General features: G+C 40.7%; 1 protein-coding gene across 3 annotated transcripts; it reads left to right on the top strand.

Moving 5' to 3' along the window:
• The first annotated feature begins 5679 nt into the window (after nucleotides 1–5679).
• Nucleotides 5680–14899, top strand: GNG3 (G protein subunit gamma 3). 3 transcript variants are annotated; one of them, XM_075837279.1, is made up of 3 exons: nucleotides 5680–5854; nucleotides 13311–13415; nucleotides 14508–14899. In XM_075837279.1, exons 2-3 carry the CDS (start codon nucleotides 13317–13319, stop codon nucleotides 14634–14636), a joined length of 228 nt encoding a protein of 75 aa, XP_075693394.1. In that variant the 5' UTR covers nucleotides 5680–5854; nucleotides 13311–13316; the 3' UTR covers nucleotides 14637–14899. The 3 variants fall into 3 exon arrangements, with proteins under 3 accessions (XP_075693394.1, XP_075693393.1, XP_075693395.1); XM_075837278.1 differs by having other exon boundaries at nucleotides 5683–5850; XM_075837280.1 differs by lacking the exon at nucleotides 5680–5854 and adding an exon at nucleotides 5946–6010.
• The last annotated feature ends 669 nt before the right edge of the window (nucleotides 14900–15568 follow it).

Genomic DNA, 15568 nt, shown 5'->3' on the forward strand with positions numbered 1-15568 from the left:
GGCAGAAACCTTCCTCATTATGCCTTTATCTGAACGAACGCGTCTGTGCTCTGAATCAGCCACAAATCTTTTCACAGTACGATGATAACGCTTAAGTTTTCTTGAAATATCCAATGTTTTCATACCTTGTCCAAGGTATTGCACTATTTCACGCTTTTCGGCAGCAGAGAGATCCTTTTTATTTCCCATATTGCTTGAAACCTGTGGCCTGCTTAATAATGTGGAACGTCCTTCTTAAGTAGTTTTCCTTTGATTGGGCACACCTGGCAAACTAATTATCACAGGTGTCTGAGATTGATTACAATGATCCAAAGAGCCCTAAGACACAATACCATCCATGAGTTTAATTGAAAAACTAATAATTAAATGTTTATGACACTTAAATCCAATGTGCATAATAATTTGGAACACGGTGTATTAGAGCTGACCAGATCCAACAGAGCTTCACCTCTAGTCGGGTCTTACACAAACTGGCCCATAAAAATTTTCTGCAACAGGTTGAGGAAATTTCTCCCCTTTGCAGTTGAAGCCGAACCAGGACACCAATTAATTTCCCGGTAATTAAAATCTTCCATTATTACTACAGTACCCGCCTGCGCTGGCCGCTCCATCTGTTTATATAGCTGACCTTCCATCTCCTATATTGGGGGTCTATAGATTACACCAAAATCAATTTTTTCAGTATTTACCTCCCTTTGTAATTCCACCCACAAGGTTTCAACCTCCTGACAATCTTCACCCACTAATGTCTCTTTCACACTCACCTTCATATCACTTCTCACATACAGACATACACCACCGCCTTTCCTATTTGTCCTGTCTTTTCGAAACAGTATAAAACCCTGTAAATTTACAGTCCAGTCAGAGAAGAGTCTAACCATGTTTCAGCAACACCAACTATATCTATATTTACTTCTAATACCAAGGCCTCCAGCTCCCCCATTTTGCTTGCTAGACTTCTGGCATTTGTGAACATACACTTTAACTTGCCTTTCAGTTTTTCACTTTCAGTATCAGAAATGTGATTATTTTACATTATTTGGGCATTTTTATTTTCATTGCTGTTTTGTAACAAAAGTATCTCCTTATCTTGTTGCCTAGTCCTCTCCCCACAGTCTGTTTCTCCCCCCCACCAATATAGTCTGACCCCTCTCTAACCTAACTACCCCTTTATTTTCTACATTTGTCTCCCTCCTCAGCGCTAATTTAAAGGGAAGGTGTCACGGAAAATTTTTTTTTATATGTTTTTGCTTTTAGTATGTTATTAAAATACATTTTATTTATTTGTGTTTTTGTGTTTTACTTTTTTCTTTAATTTACTTCTCTATGGGGGCTGCCATTTTTTTTTTCATCTTTGTATGTGTCGATTAACGACACATACAGAGATGGAATACGGCACATACATCCCCATAGTGAATACGAATGGGAGCCGTTCCATTCACTATAGTGTACGCCGTCTGTATGGGAACGGCGCATGCGCCGCTCCCACACAGTCCAAAAGGAAGGTCTTCGGCCGAGCGACATCCGGCACCATTTTCATGTGGACCAGAAGCCGCGGCCGGACAGTAAGATGACTACTTCCGGTCGCGGCTTCCGTCCATATGTTCAGAAGCAAGAACTAGGAGCGGATGGAGCAAAAGGAGGCAGCGGCGGCAACAGGAGCAGGTAAGTTATGTTTGTGTATGTTTGTATTATACTGTGTGATTACACTGTATCTAATCCTCCTACACTGTGCATTTGCTCAAAAAATGGCGGCACAAAGTGTAGGAGGTTTGAACATTCAACCCCCTCCTTTCTCCTGGCATTAGCCAGGATAAAGGAGGGGGCATTGTGTGAGCACACTAGAGCGTGTGTGTCTACACCAAATTTGCAGCATAAAGCAATGAGGTTGCTTTACCACATTGCAATGCTGCAATTTTGGGAATTGCTCCCTCTAGTGACCAGCACATGGAAATGTTATAAATTAGAATCTAATTTATAATATTTCCTGACTTGTGAAAAAATTAAAAAAATTAGAACAATGTGTAATCATTTATTGACTAAGGCTAGATTCACACGACCTATTTTCAGATGTAAACGAGGCGTATTATGCCTCGTTTTACGTCTGAAAATACGGCTCCAATACGTCGGCAAACATCTGCCCATTCATTTGAATGGGTTTGCCGACGTACTGTGCCAACGACCTGTCATTTACGCGTCGTCAAAGAAGTGCAGTACACTTCTTTGAAACTTAATTTGAGCCGTTCTTCATTGAATTCAGTGAAGAACAGCTCAAATGATCGGCCGTCAAAGACGCCTCGCATAATGCGAGGAGGAGCTTTTACATCTGAAACGACGCAGCTGTTTTCTCCTGAAAACAGTCTGTCTTTTCAGATGTAAAATCCAGTTCTCGTGTGCACATACCCTAACAGTTTAACTAAAAAACAAAATATATTTTTCTAGCGACACATTCCCTTTAAATACTCCACCACCCCAGCTAGAATTCTCTCCCCCAGCACAGCGGACCCCTTTCCATTTAGGTTCAAATCATCTGCAGAATACAGTTTGTACCCCAATGAAAAGTCAGCCCAGTGCTCTAGGAACCCAAAGCCTTCTCCTCTACACCAAGACTTCAGCCATGCATTTAACTCCCTGAGCTCCATGCGCATGGCATAGGCAGTATTCCTGAAAATTTGTTGCCTAGTTTTTTTAAATTAATCTTAAGGCTCCTGTAAAGGATCTGCCAGACACAGCTTCTGTGTCGACGCCCGTGGTTACTCAGTCTGCACCTGCTCCTAAGTCTGATAGAGTGACTCCTTCTTCTACCACTCAGGCTGGGAGGCTGAGGAGTGGGAGAGCCTATCACAGCCTGGCCAGACGGAGCTAGCTCCCGCCCTCTGTCTATTTATACCTTCATTTCCTGCTTCTCCTTTGCCTGTGATTCTGCTTGTTTCCTGGCTCTGCTGCTGCTGCTTGTACTATTTGTCCTCTGCTTCATATTGACCCTGGCTTTACTGACTACTCTCTTGCTCTGCGTTTGGTACCTCGTACACTCCTGGTTTGACTCGGCTCGTTCACTACTCTTGTAACTCACGGTGTTGCCGTGAGCATCTGCCCCTTTTCCCTTAGCTTCTTTGTACCATTGTCTGTCTGTCTGTCTGTCGTGCACATAGTGAGAGTAGGGACCGTCGCCCAGTTGTACGCCGTCGCCTAGGACGGGCCGTTGCAAGTAGGCAGGGACTGAGTGGCGGGTAGATTAGGGCTCACCTGTCTGTCTCCCTACCCCGTCATTACAGCTCCTCCACCTACCATTTATTCTATCGTTGGTACCCACATGGACGACAGCTGGTTCATTACCAGCCCCTCCCAGTAATTTATCCACCCGTTCCACCACATGCCGAACCCTGGCCCCAGGGAGACAAACCATTCGGTTGAGGCGGTCTTGACGACAAATTATTCTATCCGTCTTCTTGATTATAGAATCCCCTACAACTACTAATTGTCTTGCCTATGCCTTTATGCCTATTATATTGCCTGCCAGTTTTACACCGACATGCAATAATACTTTGGTATACCAAGTATATTAAAGCATTATAGATGCAATCAAAATGTCACATTATGAAGTCCACAAGCGGGAATAAAAAATTTTCACAGTACAAATAAAAACTTTTTTTTTGCCATTCTCCGCTCCAAAAAAAAGCTAATAAAACTCAAATCAATCAATAATCTATATGTAGCCAAAAATTATCTATTAAAAAATATTTCTTGTCCCGCAAAGATCAATCCCTCATACAGTTGCATTGACAGAAAAATTCAAAAAGTTATGGCTCTAGGACTGCAAGGATGAAAAAGTTGCTTAGTCCTAAAGACCCAAAAGAGGCAGGTTGCAAATAGGTTAGTAGAGCAAGTGGCTGCCAGACAAAAATTGAATGTCTATAATCAAAGCCTGTAGAGTACCCAGGAACACAAAGTGCTGCCATAGGTGAATCACATGTGTAATAATGCTCATTGAATACCTGGACTGGCTTGGAAAATGCAGTTTAAAATCCATATCAAAGTGGAGGGACATGGAATAAAAATTACTGTGCGTACTACTTACGTTTTCATTATGTTGTCCTCAAAAGTACAATGTGCATATGATAATTTAACTTTTAAGAGAAAGTTGAATCTAGGCAACACTAAAAGATAGTAAGGGCATGTTCACAGGGCGCTAAAAAAAAACCGACATGTAAACGTGTCATACGTTAGCGTTCGTGTGAAGCGTTTTTTAAAATGCAGGCGTTTTTGATGGGTTATCCATGTGTTTTTTTACGCATTTTGTGCGTGCTTTTTGCACATTTTTTGACACTAAATTAGGACTCCCACTGACTATGAGAACATTTGTCGCATTTTGGGCGCCTTTTTACCCATCAAAGAATCGACCAGCCGCTTTTTTTTTCTACACGACGTGTTTTTTTTAAAATACACGTGTGTAAAAAAAAAAGCGACTGTACTATGCGCGTTTTCCCATTTATTTGAATAGGAAACTTAATCAAGCATTTTTGATGAGTATTTCAGTACGTAAAATGCAACAGGGCTTAAGAGTGGATTCACACGCGGCTGATTTAGTTGCAAAAATTTCTGAGACTGAAAATCAGTTGCATTTATCTAATGTTTCTACAGCAAGCACATGGATTTCCACAAGTTCTATTCAAGTAAAGGGTAATGTTCACACGTAGCGGAAACACTGTGGAAATCCCGACTGGATTTTCTGTGCGGAAATTCCACAGTGTATTACAGTAGCATAAAAGTGGATGAGATTTGAATTTATCTAATCTTATCCCCACGCTGCATAAAAAATATCAGCAGAGAAGAAGTGCGGAAACTAAGGCCAGATTCACACAGACTAGTACAAACTCAGACGTGAAAAACGTTAGTTTTTCATGTCCAAGTTGCACCCTGTGCGTGGCCCGTTTTCACAGATTTCTCATTCTCATAGACTTGAGTCTGTCGAGGGATCCGTAAAAACGGAAGAAAATAGGACATGTTCTATTTTTCAATGGACCCTTCACGCGGTCCATTGAAACAACGGCCCCATTGAAACACATGCGCCTGTGCGACAGCTGCTGTTTTAACGGCCGTCACACGGACGTATACTACGGTCTTCTGAATTCGGCGAAATCTGCAGCATGTCAATTTCTCTTGAGAAAATGCTGTGGAATTCCTGCACAGATAATCCGGTCAGAAATTCTGCAGTGTTTACGCTGTTTGAGCACACCCGACTGGAACTGATTTTTAGTCACAGAAATTTCTGAAACAAAATCTGGCACATGTGACTGCGGTTTCCGGGTCACTGCGGAGAGTAAAAGTCATTGGCATTAAACTAGTTAATAAATTTTAAAAAATTCAAGAGAGACGTCACGTTTTTTCTACATAACAAAACCATTTAGAATGACGTCACCGATGATAGTTCATGAGGCCTTCCATACATTGCATCTGTGCTGTTAATGATATAACCGAATACAAAGCTGATAATGGGATTGTGGATTAGAATTATACAGTCAATGCTAGAATATCAGTGTTATATGTATAATGGGTGGTAGCAGTAAATCTTAGTGTGAGCATCTATGTGGTCAGTCCTCATCAGGGATGCATTTGCAGACATTACATATGGTTTACTCCCCGATTCTCCTCCCCCCTTCTTTTCCACTATCCCGTCTCTGCCTCGCTTTGTGTGAGAATACTCAGTCATTCAGCCACTTCTCTCATTCTCCTCCTTTCTCCAGTCTCTCCTCCCCATCTCTCTTTGTTGCAGGGTGTGAGTGTTTGGTGTAGCTGCAGTGAAGGAGCTTTTGTCAGCATCCTGTATCCCTCCATCACCAAAACAGACAGGTAGGTAGGTACCAATTACAGCAACCTTTACATGATGATGGGGCGAAGATTACATATGTATCCAGACCCACTGGTTGAGAGTCTTCCTATACCAATACGCTTATAAGGCGTCCCCTCATTGATTCTTTTGCCCCACCTTCTAGATAAGACATCCTCTGTGGTAATGTATGGATGTATAGAAACTCTATTTTGCAAAATCTTTGCTAGCACAATAACAAGTATTGTATAATAGGTAGTATTACTGACTTATGCTTACTGTATCACATTATTTTTATTCATATTGATGCAATTCTGCTGACGTCAAAATAATTAGAGAAATATAAAATAAATATTTGTCCCTTTTACCGTCTTCTGTTCTATGTAGTTATATAGGACTGTATTGTATTAACAGTGAGGAGAATGTATGTAGATGCATATTTTTGTTTAATTTGTTACTGGCAGTATTCTATTTATAAGTAGGCAATGGCCTAAACTACAGGCAAGATGTATAGGATCCATAGGAGCACCTCAGCAGTAAACAATGTGACACGTAAGAGATCATTTGAACAATGGTATTTCGTTTCCTTAAGGCCTACAGTTCTTTTTGTCATAGAAAATGGGATTGTATCAAAACAGGAGGAAGGAGGGAGATCTTTACTCTGGACAACATTTCTCTTCTTCCCTTCGTAAGGATCCGGTCTTATTTAAAATACAAAGATACAGAAGGGAATACAGACATTAAACATGATTGTGCAAGACTTTAAAAGGAGATAAATTATAAGGTGCTATATTTTTACCCAGACATTTCCAGGCAAATATGGCTGAATCTGAAGTAGTATGATATGCATAAGTAACTAGAGGAAAACGCAATTACAAGCAGCACCAATCTCTCCTTGTGTGACCAGACACCATTTGCTCTGTTTATTATAGGCCCTTATTTATTTATTTGTTGTGTGCAATGTTTTTTTCCTTTTATCTGCTGCAAAGATGTGTAGGTCCATATTTCTCAGGTACAATACATGTATAAATAATGCTTAGTAGGCTTAGAGAGGCCCAGTCAGCTCTCCTAACATGTCTGTTTTAGTAAATAATTATTCTAGAGCTGCTTTTCTTAGGACTCTGCATTGTGCCGTTCCTCTAATATTCCTCTTACAAAGTTATGAATAAATTGACCAGTTGGTGGTGGTACTGTCTAATCAGTGCTGACAGTCTCAGACTGGGACACAACCCTTTGACATGAGGAATGGTAATACCCAGTTGTCAAATTATTCATATATTTTTAGGAGGAGTAACAGAGGAACGGTACAGTGCCGTTCTAAGAAAAGATGTTCTGGTATTGCGATTTTAAGGGGAATAAGGAAGAGTTGACCGTTCTAAAATGTAATATACTTTACCTTATTGATTTTGTACATTCCCCAACCACTGATTCGAGGGTCTGTCTGTTTCCAAACGATACACTAAGATGTGATCACAAGCATCATGTTCTGCAATGATAACATTCCTTCAATTTTGCCCGTTACCTCTTCTATTTATCTTCTGACTCAAAAGTACACTTGGAGTCCAAGAGCTGGGCCTCCGATTGCAAAAACATAAGCTATGCTTCTATGGCTTTTAATTCAGAAAATGTAGTATCTTGATCCAGGTTATTGTAATAATGAGGGTTGCGGGCAACTTCTTTTAGCGTTTAATGGGGATTCCACCTCACAGGCTGAAGTGTGGGTACTGTACGTTTGTCTGGGGGAGTTATATATTTTTAGGTCAATCCTTTTATTTTTGCGTGGGAGATGAATTGCACCAGAGGTGTCCAGCAGCCCCTTAGCCCTGCTCTCTCCATGGACATAATATACATGGTTGGCCACACCTAACATGCATGTTATTGTGAAAATTGTGGTTGGTAACTCCTGGTCAAGTTTCAAACAACAGTTACCTAATGTCTATAGCCCTCTTTAGTGGGAGCCATATCTTTGTTACCATCAAAATTACATAACGCTACGGTGTAGTAAGAAAAGCTGTACTGGTCGGACAAGATCAAATGCTTACTTTAAGGGTATGTTCACACGACCATTTTTCAGGCGTAATGGAGGTGTTTTACGCCTCGAATTACGCCTGAAAAGACGACTCCAATACGTCGCCAAACATCTGCCCATTGCTTGCAATGGGTCTTACGAGGTTCTGTGCAGACGAGCTGTCATTTTACGCGTCGCTGTCAAAATACGGAGCGTAAAATGACGGCTCGTCAAAAGAAGTGCAGGACACTTCTTGGGACGTTTTTGGAGAAGTTTTCTCATAGACTCTATGGAAAACAGCTCCAAAAACGGCCGTAAAAAAACGCAGCGAAAAACGCGAGTTGCTCAAAAAACGTCTGAAAACCAGGGGCTATTTTCCCTTGAAAACGGCTCCGTATTTTGAGACATTTTTGACTCTGCGTGTGAACATACCCTAAAGGGGAAATCTATTCAACATGTTCTGATAATATTTGGAGATTTTCAATGTGCACCATATAATATTTAATCTCCTGTGTAGCAGGACCCTCAGCAGTCAACTATTTGCTTAGGGACATACTTAATACAAATAAAAATACCTGTACATCAAACAAAGACAATGTAGAGGAAACATGCAATGCTAAATACTGCAGCAAAAACTGAAGCGGTTGTTTTAGTTTATAGATACCTATAGGTGAGCAAAATTTTAGGCTTCCACAGAAAATGGAATGGTGCAGTGTACTATGCTATTCCATGCTTCAAAATAAAAAATAAGGTATACTGACTTACAGTAGACCTGACAAGTTTTGGTTATTACAAAGTTTTCTGCTTCAGTATATTCAGGTCTTATCGTAAGATATTTCTATGGTACACTGAAGTACAATTATAAGCATTTTATAACTTTTTAAACTTTTGACAAATACATCAAGTTTATGCAAAGACTCAATATTGAACCTTCTTTTTCAAGACTTAAGCAATTTGCCCTGGCATGCTGAATATCAGCTTCTGGGCCAAATCCTGACTGATGGCAACCCATTCTTGTCTAATCAGCATGTGGAGTTTATCGCAATGTCTGTGTTTTTGTTTGACCATCCACTTTGAGGATTGACCACAGGTACTCAATGGGATTGAGATCTGGGGAGTTTCCTAGCCATGGACCCAAAATTTCATTGCTTTATTTACCAAGCCATTTTGTTATCACTTTTACCTTGTCACATGGTGCTCCATCATGCTGGAGAAATTGTGAGTGAGCCCACTCTCTTGGATGAAAGGCAACCCCACACATGAATGATCTCAGGATGCTTTACTGTTGGCATGACACATGACTCAGGGCAGAGCTCATCTTTTCTCTGGACAATCATTCTTCCAGATATCCCAGTCTAAAGGGGGCTTCATCAGAGTAAAAAAAGCTTTACCCCAGTCCTCTCTGTACTTCCTGCAGAATGTCAGTCTGTCTATCTTTTTCTTGGCGAGAAGTGGCTTCTTTGCTGCACTTCTGTGTGTGCAGATGTACGGACACCTGCCTGCTGCCACTCCTGAGCAAGCTCTGCACTGCTGTTGAACTGATTCCATAGCCAAATCCTCTTTTGCAGACGGTCCTGCACTTGGACTTTCTTGCGCGCCTCATAGCCTTCTTCACATCAATTGAACCTCTCTCCTTGAAGTTCCTGATGTTCAGATAAATGGTTGATTTAGGGTATGTGCACATGACCTATTTTCAGACGTAATTCAGGCGTTTTACACCTCGACTTACGCCTGAAAAGGCAGCTCCAATACGCCGGCAAACATCTGCCCATTGCTTGCAATGGTTCTTACGATGTTCTATGCAGACGAGCTGTAATTTTACGCGTCGCTGTCAAAAGACGGCACGTAAAAATTACCCCCGCGTCAAAGAAGTGCAGGACATTTCTTGGGACGTAATTGGAGCCGTTTTTCATTGACTCCATTGAAAAACAGCTCCAATTACGTCCGTAATGGACGCCACAAAAAACGTGTGCACTTGTAAAAACGTCTGAAATGTAGGAGCGGTTTTTGCCTGAAAACAGCTCCGTAATTTCAGACGTATTTTGCGTTGCCGTGTGAACATATCCTAAGGGGCAATCTTACAAGCAGCAATGTCCTTGCCGGTAAAGCCCTTTTGATGCAAAGCAACAAGGACTACACGTTTCCTTGGAGGTAACCATGGTTAACAGAAGAAGATGATTTCAAGCACCATGTCCCTTTTAAAGCAACCAGTCTGCTCTTATAATTCAATCAGCATGACAGAGTGATATCAGCTGTCTTGTCCTTGTTAACATTTTCTCTTAAGCCAACGAGAAGATCACTGAAATGTTGTTACAGGTCATATTGTGGCAGGGCTGAAAAAGAGTGGAAATGGTGTTTTTGTGATTAAATTCATTTTCATGGCAAGGAATGACTTTGCAATTAATTGCAATTCATCCGATCACTCCATAACAATCTAGAGTTAATGCAAATTGCCACTATAAAAACTGTAGAAGCAAACTTTGTGAAAACCAAAATTTGTGTCGGTGTCAAAACTTTTGGCCAGGACTGTATATCAACCCGATGAATGCCAAATGGATAGTCTCTTTTGGTGCCCATTAGACTAATGGAGCCCTATGGACACATTTATTGTGTAGGTTGGGAGCTTTTGTGACCTACACGAAAAACGTAGGGCACAAACGTGATGTGAAGTTGCCCTTTTCTGTATGATGTGCCTAAGAACAGTTATCTTATAGTGTAACACTGACATGCAGCGCAAATTGCAATACAGGAGTATTATGTTTTATATAAAAAAAAAATGAAAAAAAAGCGACCAGAGGATCGCATGTTCAAGTCTCATAGAGGGACTAAAAATATTATACATTTTTTAAAGAGCTCTGTAGTGTACAAAAAATTACACATAATTGGTATCGTTGCATCCATAATGACCTATACTATAAAGTTAAAAAATTATTTATTCCACATGGTGATTTTTTTTGAAAAGTTACAAATAAAACAATCTAGTCTCCCAAAAAAAGGAATAGAGTAAACAAAAAAAGCCATATGTACCCCAAAATGTCATTAATGAACACTGCAATTTGTCCCATGAAAAATAAGCCCTCATACAGCTTAGACAGTAAAAAAAAAAAAAAAGTGATGGCTCTTGTAATATACACAAAAAATAATTATTTTTAAAGTTTTTGTGCAAAAAGGGTAATAAACAAAAAACTATACACATTTTTAATTGCCGTAATTGGAATGACCGACAGAATAAAAAAATAACGTCACCTATAGCACAATATGAGCACTGTAAAAAGATCACAAAACTGCCGAATTGCCGTTTTCCATTACGCCTCTCCCCCCAATTTTTTTTTAAAATCGTTATTCAATACATTATATAGAAACCCAAACCGGTGCCATTAAAAAATACAACTCATCCTCATTCCACAACAGACTAGCCCTTATACGGCTATGTTGACAAAAGTTTCAACAGTTACGTCTTTTGGAATGTGGAGATGAAAAAAAAAAAAGGCCGAAACTAGGCTGCGTCCTTACATGGACACTAACTTTTCAAACAATTTGCTAATAGTAGACACACTCAAAAACGTCTGAAAATACGCAGCGGTTTTCAAGGGAAAACAGCTTCTGATTTTCAGAAGTTCTTTATTCAAAGTCATGTTTTTCACAGCGTTTTTTTTCTAGTCAATGAAAAACGACTCCAAAAACGCAGCAGTTTTGAAAAACACCCCATTGGAACAGAATGCAGTTTTTCCCATTGAAATCAATGGGCAGATGTTTGGAGGCGTTCTGCCTCCGATTTCTCGGCCATTTACGGGCCGAAAATAAGCCATGTGAATATACCCTTACGGTCTCACCCCAGTGCTGGATTCTAAGCTACACTGCTCATTACTGGTGTATAATCTCTTCCATGCTGCTTCAGCTTCAATAATGTGTGTGTATATTTAATCGATCCAAATATATATATATATATATATATATATATATTACACTAGTCCTTCCATATGCCTAACCGATATTATGTAGATTCATTACACACAGAGTGATCTATTTCCAGCATTTTATTTTTCTTCTAATGTTGATGATTATGGCTAACGGTTAATGAAAACCCAAAGTTTTGTGTCTCAGAAAATGTGATTATTATAGCAGCCCAATTTCAAAAATTATTTTTAATACTGAAATGTAGGCCGGGGCATCTTTTGCTTGAATTACTGCATCAATGCAGCATGGCATGGAGGTGATCAGCCTGTGGCACTGCTGAGGTGTTATGGAAGCCAAGGTTGCTTTGATAGCGGCCTTCAGCTCGTCTGCATTGTTGGGTCTGGCGTCTCGCATCTTCCTCTTGACAATACCCCATAGATTCTGTATGAGGTTTAGTTCAGGCGAGTTTGCTGGCCAATCAAGCGCAGTGATACTGTGGTTATTAAACCAGGTCTTGGTACTTTTGGCAGTGTGGACAGGTGCCAAGTCCTGCTGGAAAGTGAAATCAGCATCTCCATAAAGCTTGTCAGCAGAGGGAAGCATGAAGTGCTCTAAAATGTCCTGGTGGACGGCTGCAGTGACTCTGGATTTGACATAACACAGTGGACCAACACCAGCAGTTGACATGGCTACCAAACCCATCACTGACTGTGGAAACGTCACACTGGACAGTTCAGTGCTGCTAGCATCTTCTCTATTTATTAAAAAGGCTATGTACAACTTTGAGAGCATTTTTTTTAAATAGATAGCTTAAGCCTCATGCCCACGACTGTAGCCATATGCACAGCTGTGATTTTTCGCATCGGCCGGCCAGAGTATCACCCACAAATCGTGGGCCGCGTGCATTATTTTCTATGAGCCTGGACTGCAAACCACGGCCGTAATAAGACATGTCCATTCTTTTTACAGTCCAGGCTCCTGGGCCATGAACGGACCGTGGAATCCACGGTCATGTACATGGGCCCATTAAAATAAATGGGGCCGCAATTCACCCATGGATTTTCGGAGGAATTGCGGCCGCAAAAGCACATTCATGGGGCAATAGTCAGTGTAACTTTGTAAATACATTTTACAAAAAAAATAAATTATAAATTTACTTTTGGAGATACAGCTGTTATGTATTCTCTATACAGAGCAGCTGTATTGCTCGTTTTACAATGAATCAGTCAGCCCCAAGGACCTGACTGGTTCAGTGATGGTGGGTCCTGCAGGTGTCTGACACACAGGATCCACCTGTAAGCAATCGCATCTAAGTTCATAACTTAGATGTGGGCAGACACGGCCGCAGACACACAGTCCCGCTGACCTGACTGGTTGACAGATTCCATGTAAAACTAGCAATACAGAATACCTTCATCTCAAAAAGTAAAATAAATTTTTAATAAACACTACTTAAAGTTACACAAATCACACTGAGGGATTTATTTTTTTAATAAATAGCCTTTAACGTTACCTTGGTGTGTTCAGCTCAAGTCACAAATGTGTTTTGCAAATCACATAATATTTTTCTCATTCTAGGCAATTATGAAAGGAGAAACCCCTGTGAATAGCACACTAAGTGTTGGACATGCCAGGAAGCTTGTGGAGCAGCTCAAGATTGAAGCCTCTATGTGTCGCATTAAAGTATGTAACTGACAAAAGAGACCGTGGTACAATAGCACGTTAACATTCAGCCCGTATTACTGGAAAAAGTTTTACAGAACACGTTACTGTCATGTTTAGATTTGTTTGCAATTACAGGGTTGTGCGTGATAAAATGACTTTGTGTTAATGCTTGTAATTTATTACTGTAAATACATTTGTAATATACTTACATTTTCCAAAGTTGCCCCGTTTCCAGATCCTGCCGTGGGGTACTTGACGGGTGACATCACTCTCTGGCCGCTGTGTTTATCTTCAATTATTTTCCGGGTATACGACACGTCACTTGTGATGTGCCGTGTATGGGCTGTTCCCTTTACGCGCATGCATGGTCCTTGCTGTTCAAGATAACAGCAGGGACCGCGCATGCGCATTACTGGCAGTACAACAGAATAGCCCATACACAGCATGTCACAAGTGACGTGTCGTATATCCGGAAAATGATTCAATATCAACATAGCGGCCAGGGAGTGACGTCACCCGACAAGTATCCCACAGCAGGATCTGGAAACAGGGCCACTTTGGAAAATGTAAGTATATTACAAATGTCTTTACATTAAATTACAAGCAGTAACAGTCATTTTATCCCGGACAACCCCTTTAAGTACAGTACAATGCAATCCAAATGGGGCTTTTATAAAACCATATTAACACGCGGCATTTAAAAAATAAAAATATGCAAGATGCACATTTTTTTAATTTACATCCTGTCCTGCGTGTTAGAGTTCTTTTGGATTTTTGCCACCGATTTTACTATTTGCATTGTAACATAAATTTTGCCTGAACACAGTGTCATGTGGGGGGGGGGGGGCTACACAGGAATTCATATGCCCTGGAGAATTGACAATTTATATTTCTCTTGCATTCCCGTAGGCAGGGTTCACACAGTGTATTTGTGTGGCAGTGCAGCATTATACCTCCCACTTTTATAAATCCCATTCTGTCACTGCTACATTTTTCTGTGTAAACTCCCCAATGTCACTAGACTACAAATGGAGACAAGATACAATCATGTAATCATTAAAATCTGAATTTTTTTCCAAACTGTTAACATCTGACCTGTTCCTCCTACAGGTTTCAAAGGCTGCATCAGACCTGATGGCATTCTGTGACGCCCATGCCTGCGAGGATCCATTGATTACACCAGTGCCCACTTCTGAAAACCCATTCAGAGAGAAGAAATTCTTCTGTGCCCTACTCTGATTCATCCCACTTATAAAGGAAAACCCCTCCTACACCCTCTGGCAATCCTAGCCAGACTGCTCATCTTTTAAAGTCAAAGCCCTCCACCCTACGTCTCTTCACCATTTCAGTGGTTTTAATGTTGACCTTCTTCCTCAGCATGAAGAATTACTGTATCCCAATCTAAAGGGGACTTGAGAAACTTTTTCTTTCATCTGCACAATCAGTATTTATTTGTATATTATACCAACAGTAATTAATAAATTCGTAAAAGAAAGTTTCAATTGGTTTGTCACATCAACAGGTGTAATGTTAAAAGACAAAAAAAAATAGAAACGGCAGTTACATAACAGCATTAAATAAATGGGGACTGAATATCAGTCATTTTACAGCCATGTAACCAGCTCCTCTTGTGGTCACAGTTCAAGACTTGAAGCAATTTCCACAGCATCAATAGTAATGCTTCAATGTAGAGAGATCACCTACTGTACTCTCAAGGAATTCTGGGAAGAAAAGAAAAAAAGAAAGTTATTTCTGTTATATGCTCTGTCCAGTCTCATATCGGTTTTAAAGAGGACCTGTCACTAGGTCCTACAAAGTGAGTTAGTCTCACCTAATAGCCGCTGTGTCTGAGTCCAGCGGTGTTTGTCCTGTGCTTGTGCCCCCCCCCCCCCCCGTTGCGGAGCTATTGACCCCTCTTTATTTAGTAACCAATAGGTTAATGACCCGCTGGCTAGCCAAGTGGGTTTGGCGGCCAGCGATTCTTGATGGGCGGAGCTACCACTGAGCCTCTGAAGCTAACCTATCAGCGTAAGACTCTTTAGGAAACAGCCTCACGCTGATAGGTCAGCGTCAGAGGCTCAGTGTGTATCACTGACAAACCGATCAGCGGGAAGAACAGTGAAGCAGGGTGCCCTGTAGGAAAACTGCCGCGCCATGGAAGATATAAAAAT

This window comes from Rhinoderma darwinii, chromosome 9 (genome assembly GCF_050947455.1).
Source record: "Rhinoderma darwinii isolate aRhiDar2 chromosome 9, aRhiDar2.hap1, whole genome shotgun sequence".
Classification (NCBI taxonomy): domain Eukaryota; kingdom Metazoa; phylum Chordata; class Amphibia; order Anura; family Rhinodermatidae; genus Rhinoderma; species Rhinoderma darwinii.

What these genes read in the sequence shown, in the direction of transcription:
- GNG3 (XM_075837279.1), top strand. Translation starts at nt 13,317, where the DNA reads ATGAAAGGAGAAACCCCTGTGAATAGCACACTAAGTGTTGGACATGCC. An exon ending in CCTCTATGTGTCGCATTAAA is followed by an intron (nt 13,416 to 14,507) that starts GTATGTAACTGA and finishes TTCCTCCTACAG; the next exon opens with GTTTCAAAGGCTGCATCAGA.